The 6897-nt window shown below is 41.7% G+C and overlaps 1 protein-coding gene across 4 annotated transcripts in view; it reads left to right on the top strand.

The window, feature by feature from the left end:
• Nucleotides 1–150: 150 nt before the first annotated feature.
• The window catches only part of thada (THADA armadillo repeat containing), a 216528-nt gene continuing 209781 nt past the window's right edge, over nt 151–6897 (top strand). For 2 of the 4 annotated variants that reach the window (XR_002276928.1, XM_020624137.1), the window contains exons 1-10: nt 151–384; nt 901–980; nt 1177–1286; nt 2371–2522; nt 2630–2778; nt 2884–2916; nt 3003–3051; nt 3325–3518; nt 5259–5353; nt 5696–5919. Coding sequence is in view for 3 of the 4 variants with exons in the window: in XM_020624137.1 (XP_020479793.1) it covers nt 332–384; nt 901–980; nt 1177–1286; nt 2371–2522; nt 2630–2778; nt 2884–2916; nt 3003–3051; nt 3325–3518; nt 5259–5353; nt 5696–5919 (1139 nt within the window). In the remaining variant the exon portion in view is untranslated. The remainder of the gene's footprint in view (nt 385–900; nt 981–1176; nt 1287–2370; nt 2523–2629; nt 2779–2883; nt 2917–3002; nt 3052–3324; nt 3519–5258; nt 5354–5695; nt 5920–6897) is intronic. The other 2 variants (XM_020624135.1, XM_020624136.1) reach the window with 2 other exon arrangements.

The following is a 6897-nucleotide window of genomic DNA, read 5'->3' as shown; positions in this document are numbered from 1 at the left end:
GATTTTAAGTTCAAGTTTATTTATTTAGGAATAATATTGTATCCTGTCTGTTTCGATTCATATTTATGTTCAAAAAACGTTTAGTTTTAGTCTGTTCAATAAATGCTTATCCTGTTCGACCCGCGACCTAAAGTGTGCTTTGAGTTTTGGCCCCCTGTACGATTGAGTTTGACACCCCTCATATAAGGTGAACTGAGTGGGGTTATTTTGGTGTGGTGGTAGGTAGGGGCCGTTCTGATCCACACTCCAGTCTGGAAGGTGGCGGTAATGCACGTAAAGCTGGTTGCCAACCGCCATTAATAACAGCTAAAGAAGAAGAAAAGGCGCTTTTATGTTGGTTTCAGTAGGAGAAACAGCTTCAAGAAACCCACATGCTGAATTGAGGTGAATATAAAAGATATTCAGCTTTACATCTCTCTTAATCTGTTCGCCGTTTCCACTGTTTTCTGTGCCTGTCTTGCTTTTATTTGGGATGTAACATTAAGAGTGTTGTCACAAAGCTAGCAGTAGTTGTCTAACAGTCCTAGCTAGCACATGGTGTTTTAGCTAAGGTAAAGCTAAATATGAAGTAACCTTAGAAAATGGGAATATAAAGTTGCTATGTATATGTATATATGTGTTTGTTTATATGGGAGAGAAAGTGTTGGAGATATGTAAAGATGTAGTTGACGTTAATGATAATTCGTAAATTCCAAGTGATTTTTTAATGTTCACTCTGGATAAAAGACACTGCGCTGCTCACCTTAAATGTGAGTCTGCTGTTGAATTTGTCCCTGCTATTTGTATTTCCTATTATATCGTACCATGCTGTATTGCAGACCTATATATGTTGGACATTTGGTTTTTGATAAACACTCATGCAGTCATGGAAACGATTTAACTGCTTTACTCCTCAATCAGCACAGTCATGGTGGTGAAGAAAAAGGCAGCCAAAGTAGAGGCTGTGGTGTTGGATGAGGAGAAACTGCACAAGCTGATAGGTAATGGCACTGAACCACTGATGAGCAGAGTAACAATGGTTAATAAAACAAAACATAGTCCTCTAGGTGCTCCTCAAATAATATTGTGTGTCAGTAATATCAGAGCACTCTCGGTTGTTGTGTGTCTACCCTCCACTACATTACCTGTGTCATACTATTTACAATGCTTTTCAATGTGTGTCTTGGTCCTTCTTAGTGTCCCTTTCTGTTGATGATGGAGATGATGGAATCAGGGAACTTGCCCAGACTCTGCAGTCCTGTCTGAAACTGGCAGAGCCAGTGCAGCAGATCCAGCTGGTTAAAAAGGTTAGCATCAATAAGATTTATGTCTATCTAATATTCTGTTTATTATATTGTCATTATTTAACAAACATTATGTAATGGAGATGCAGCTCTCTAGGCTAGCATTCTCTCAGAAGTGTTCCCATACATTATATTACCAGAGGGTGTGTCAATGCTGAGGCAGCTCGGTGGCACAGTGGTCAGCGCTGTTGCCTCACTGCAAACAGCAGGGCTCCAAGAAACCCACATGCTGAATTGAGGTGCATGTAAAAGATATTCAGCTTTACATCTTCCTTAATCTGTTCGCCATTTCCACTGTTGTACTGTTTCAATGTTCAGGGTTCGTGACCTTTCTGTGCGGAGTTTGCATGTTTTCCCCGTGCTTGTGTGGGTTCTCTCCAGGTAATCCAGCTTAGAGCTGTAATTGGGCCTGAAAAGTTAGGCCCGACAGAATTCGGCCCGAGCCCGACAAGTAAATTTTTGATTGACAGCCCGAACCCATTTACAGCCCGACATTATTCAAATGTGCGCACAGCGCACGCACACAGCATCGCTCAACATGCCTTCTCAGCGAGGAATTCCCTGTCGTTTTGCTGTGGTATTTTAAGAGAACATTACATTTCTTGCATTTTACATAACCCACTGGGTCATTGTTCTCGTTATGCACATGTTCAAAATGTTGCCACACCTCAGACTTAGCTGCTGCTGGTGTAACCAAAAAATATACGCCAGAGGCAAGCCTTTGTTTCACCTCATCCATCTTCGTTCTTCGCAATGCATCTTTCTTGCGCTAGTTGAAACGCATCACGTGACCACTCATTTAACGCGCGAGCCCGAGCCCGGCCTGAGTAAAAATGATAGAAATTAAGCCCGACCCGTCGGGTAGGGTTCGGGCTAAGAATTACAGCTCTAATCCAGCTTCCTCCCACAGTCCAAAGACATGCATGTTAGGTTGACTGGCTACTCTAAATTGCCCACAGTAGTGCATTTATATATATTTGGGTTGCATCAGGAAGGGCATCCGGTGTAAAACACATGCCAAAGGAACGGTTGATTCGCTGTGGCGACCCCTAACGGGAACAGCTGAAAGTAGTAGTAGTAGTAGTAGTGTGTGTCCATACTGCTTCAGGCAGGGTCCCAGCTGGAGGCCCTGAGGGAACAGCAGTCTGATGGAGCTCTTCTAGAAGCCTGTCTTCACACCCTGGTTCTAGTCTACATCTCTCTGCAGGCCAGGAACCCCCTACGACGGTCTATCGCTAGGTACAGAGCTACATTTGACTATTTTCTTAATCTGAAAAACACTTGATACTTACTTCTCTCCACTCAGCTCTACACTAAATAAAATGGCTCTGTTTTCCTCCCCTCAGTGCCTTGGGTTCAGTACCAGCCTGGCTTTATGAGCAGACTGTAGACTGTTTGTGTACTTGTTTGTCTGACTGTTTGTCCAACCTGGCTTCAGACAAACTTCCACACACCGTAGACACCATCGCTGCATGTCTGGATGGCTTCCCTCTCGGTGAGTGTGTGATCGCTCACCTTTGCATTACTTTAGATTGCTACAGACAACTCTTGTCTCTATTGTCAAGTTAAATAAGTAATTTTTCAAAATTCTGTCCTCCAGGTGAAAGATGCATTAACAAACTGCTGCCAGAAGGTAAAGGGTTTGTTCATTTAATGTCTAATTTAGAGAAAAGCTGCATTTCTTCCTTAGTCTTATTTACTTTCTTTTTACCTGTGTAGTGCTGCAGTTCCTTCACAAGGGACTGAGTGAATACCTTCATCAGAACAGGTATAGAGGCATATTCTACATTTCTTATTCCTCTGCATTAATCCTGTTGACCATGGTTTGTAGCTAGGTTTATGCTTATGATAGTCTGTTTTTCTTGCAGTGACATAAGTTAGTGCTTATCTCTCTTGCTTCAGAGTACACAGTACATTATTTACACCAAATAACCACTGCTACAGCTTTACCTCCCTTATGCCAAAAATTGTAAATGACAAAATCTCTGGTGGGGCCTGCTCTCAATACATGTGTCTCTGTCGCCCCCTGCTGATCTCGAAGTTGTCTAGCAGGGTGTCATGTAGCCCAGGCCCAGCTGATGCAGTCCTGCCTGATGGCGGTGAAGACCTCCATGCTGGTAGTCCAGAAATCCGAAGAGATCATCAGCGCTGCTCTGCAGGGTGACCAGGATCAATGCAAGCAGGAGGACACTCTAAGCAGCCTCATGAACTGCTACGTACACATCCTCACTGATGGTAAGGAACCAGACTTAAAAATGTAGAAACAGCTGGTTTTTGCAGAGACCATGGAAGTAACCATACAACTTGCCTTCATTTCAATGCAGACATATCTGTCAACAGCCATCCTTAATAGTCATTTAGTACTTTATCTTTGAAGTATTAAAATCCAGGGGCAAATGACACACCATGTTTCTAAGGTCTCCCAGGGACTGTGTGAAGAGTAATCTTACTTTGTTTTCAACATATGGCACTGATAAAATCTTAATTTTTAAACTTTACCACCTTGTGATGATCTGAATCTAAGTGACACATAGACATACACTATGGCTCAAATAAGGCCTGTTTCATATGAAATTGACAAGCGGTTTTGTTGAGTTTAGTTTTAACCTCTGGCAGGTTACTTTTTAGTTTTGTAGCATTTAAGGTTATTCACTTCATAAATGTCAAAAATAAGAGAACAGCTCAGATTTTTGCAGTAATTTAAAGATGCTTAAGTAAAAAAATGATGATCTATCAGATTAATTTTTTTTTCTCTGCTACCCACAGACCAGTATAGTCAGATTTGTGTGTCTATATATTCTGTGGAAATGTAATTGCAATCACTATCCGCTTGTTAAGTGTGACTTGACATTCCACTTCTGGGTCCAAGCTCCCACAGACCCCAATGGTGGAGCATGTCATCCTCCAAAAAAACCACTTCTTTTTTTTTTTTTCTTTAGTGCGGCATCATTGAGAGCAAAAAAACATGAGTACATTTTTAAGATTTAGAGTAGCCAGTGTTGTTTTAGAGCCGTCCCTGGTAGCCTAGTGGTTAAGGCACAGTGCTCTTGCCGCTGCGCCCCGGGTTTGAATCAGGATTGCGTCAGGAAGGGCATCTGGCGTAAAACACGTGCCAAATGTCAACATGCGAGTTGTCAGTGTGACAATTCGCTGTGGTGTCCTTAATCGGGAAAAGCCAAAAGTGACTTTCAGAGTAGTCCGTGTTGCCGTTCCGCCTGATGGTCTAATAACCTAACTTTATTAGATGTTGGAGTAAATTTATTCCATTATATAGCTGTGTATATTGAGTTATATGTTAACTTGTTTTAATAGTTCCCAGCTTTTACTGTTACTTTCATCAGTGTAAAATGTCAGTGTATAGTGTTTACGTTAACTTCGTGCTAAGTAGTTAGCTAATATTACAAGGCAACAGAACACCACACTTTTAGAAGCTTTATTTTTATTAATTTAAGAATACTGTGACGTATCTAATCAAGTGTAGTTTTCTTTTTCCATTTCCCAACTCAAGGAAAGTGGTAAAATGACAGCTGGCTTGTGATTTTTGATTCAGATCTACTGAAACAGTGGGGAACACAACACTGCGGCATAGGGAAAGGAGGAGAATGAACCGAATTTTGGACCCAGAAACAGAATGTTACATCATCACTTAACAAGGCCATAAAAGTCTATGTTAGTGTTTAATCATTGCCTTGTGTAATCAGTCAGTTTAGGAAAAAATTAACTGTTCCCAGAGACACTGAGGATTCCAAACCTTTTTTTGTCTGGTGCATTTGTTTGAAGGAACAGATGGAGTGCACTGCTATGCTTGCTGGAATCTCAACTGTACCAAATGGACAGATGAATAGTGTTTTTCATGAACTTCCCAAACCCCTGATTGCTTTTGAACGAAGGCCGTTTAGGCTTGTAAATAATGAGCAAGAAAACACAAACTTTCCTCTCATGCCTTTCTTCCACTGTTTGTCATCCTGTTTGCAGAGGACTTCATCCAGTCAGTCCAGAGTATGGCCGGCATGGCTGTAGTTCTGTTGATCAGGTCCGTCATGGGTTATGGAGATGAAGTTGCTTCTGTGGTGAGTTGAGAATGAAGAATTGTGCACAATAAGCATCCATTTTAAGTCAGTAAATCACATGTCAGTGTAAAGCAGTCACAGATGGCTACTTAATTAACCATTTCCATTTGAGCTGCATTATACACAGAAATGCACAAACGTAAAGCAGAAAATACTTGTGGAGGTTCTTGAAAGGTTTTGAAGTATTTTTTAAACTGATCTCCATCTGTGGCTATGAAATAGTTTCCAACAGGCATTCAATATGAAAATAAAAATAACAGTAAATTAACTAAAAGCTAAATCATCTGACTTCTTTCTGAGACCTGTATTCTCATTTTTGTCTTTGTGTTTGTTGTGTCTCAGGTGTGCTGTCTACTGCGGAGCTCAGCTCAAGTTTTGGACTCAGCTCCTCAGTGGTTAAAGCAGAGCTGTGAGGGTTTGTATAGCAGTGGTCACCCGCCGGGTGTCTCTTTGTATCTGTGTCATGGGGCTTTGGCTATGTTGAGCTGGAAGGGCACTCTCCCAGGGCCGCAGTGGGAAGAACTGCTGCTGCTGGTCCCAAACACGCTGCTGGAGCTGGATGTCAGGTAGATCTATGCAGCTTCTATTGTAGGTCACAGTTAAAATGTGATTACAGTTTTTCTCAAATGCTAAAACACATTTCACAAACGTTTCCTCCATGTTCCCCAATGTCTAAACACAACACCCTTTTCTAAAGCTACATAAACACAACCACACCTTCTCACTTCAAAACTCAAACTTTCACACCAAAAGAGCAGCTCGAAGCTTTCAAAAATGTAAACACTATACACATCATTACACACTACAGCAAAACAATTGAAAACACAATGCTCAATTTGTGAGAAGGTTCTTTGTTTCATAACTGCCAATGCATATTTTTGAAACTTTACAGTAATGGATGTTCTTAGATCTCTGCAGAGGATTAGGCATTTAGATTTGAGAGTTTCATATGAAGAGTATAAATCTATAGTAAATTCTGCATGTACACTACTGTAACACAACTCAATGCAAAAACAGAATCTATTGCACACAACAGTACTCTTGAAAACATGATCAGGGTGTGTGTGATCTTTATTTACTTTATTCACACCACACACACACACCACAATCACTGTGCGGCATCATGTCGCTGAGCTGCATCGGGCCACATCACCTCATCCACATCGCAGGCTATATTGTCTCTTGCCAGGCACCGCGGGAAAAACGCCCTGGAATGGCGAATCCATCCTTGGAAGGCCTCCACTGGGATGTCAACACAGGCCAGCTCCATTGCCCTTAGGAGGTTCTCTCTAGTGTATAGTTGTCTGTCATAAACCTTCCATCTCCATGATGAGAAGAACTCCTCTATAGGGTTCAGGAAAGGGGAGTAGGGTGGCAGACAGACGTTTAAAAAGTGGTTACTGTTGGTGGTGAACCACTCTCTGATTTGGTTTGTTTTGTGGAAGCGTACATTGTCCCAAATGATCACATAAATTTGATGTGCGGGCCCAGGATGGTGTTGTTGGCGGTCCAGGAGGATGTCTTTTAGCTCCTCTAGGAAGGTG

Source organism: Monopterus albus, unplaced genomic scaffold (assembly GCF_001952655.1).
Source record: "Monopterus albus unplaced genomic scaffold, M_albus_1.0 scaffold320.1, whole genome shotgun sequence".
Lineage (NCBI taxonomy): Eukaryota > Metazoa > Chordata > Actinopteri > Synbranchiformes > Synbranchidae > Monopterus > Monopterus albus.
The sequence above is the reverse complement of the archived record's forward strand: the minus strand, read 5'-3'. Positions and strand labels throughout refer to the sequence as shown.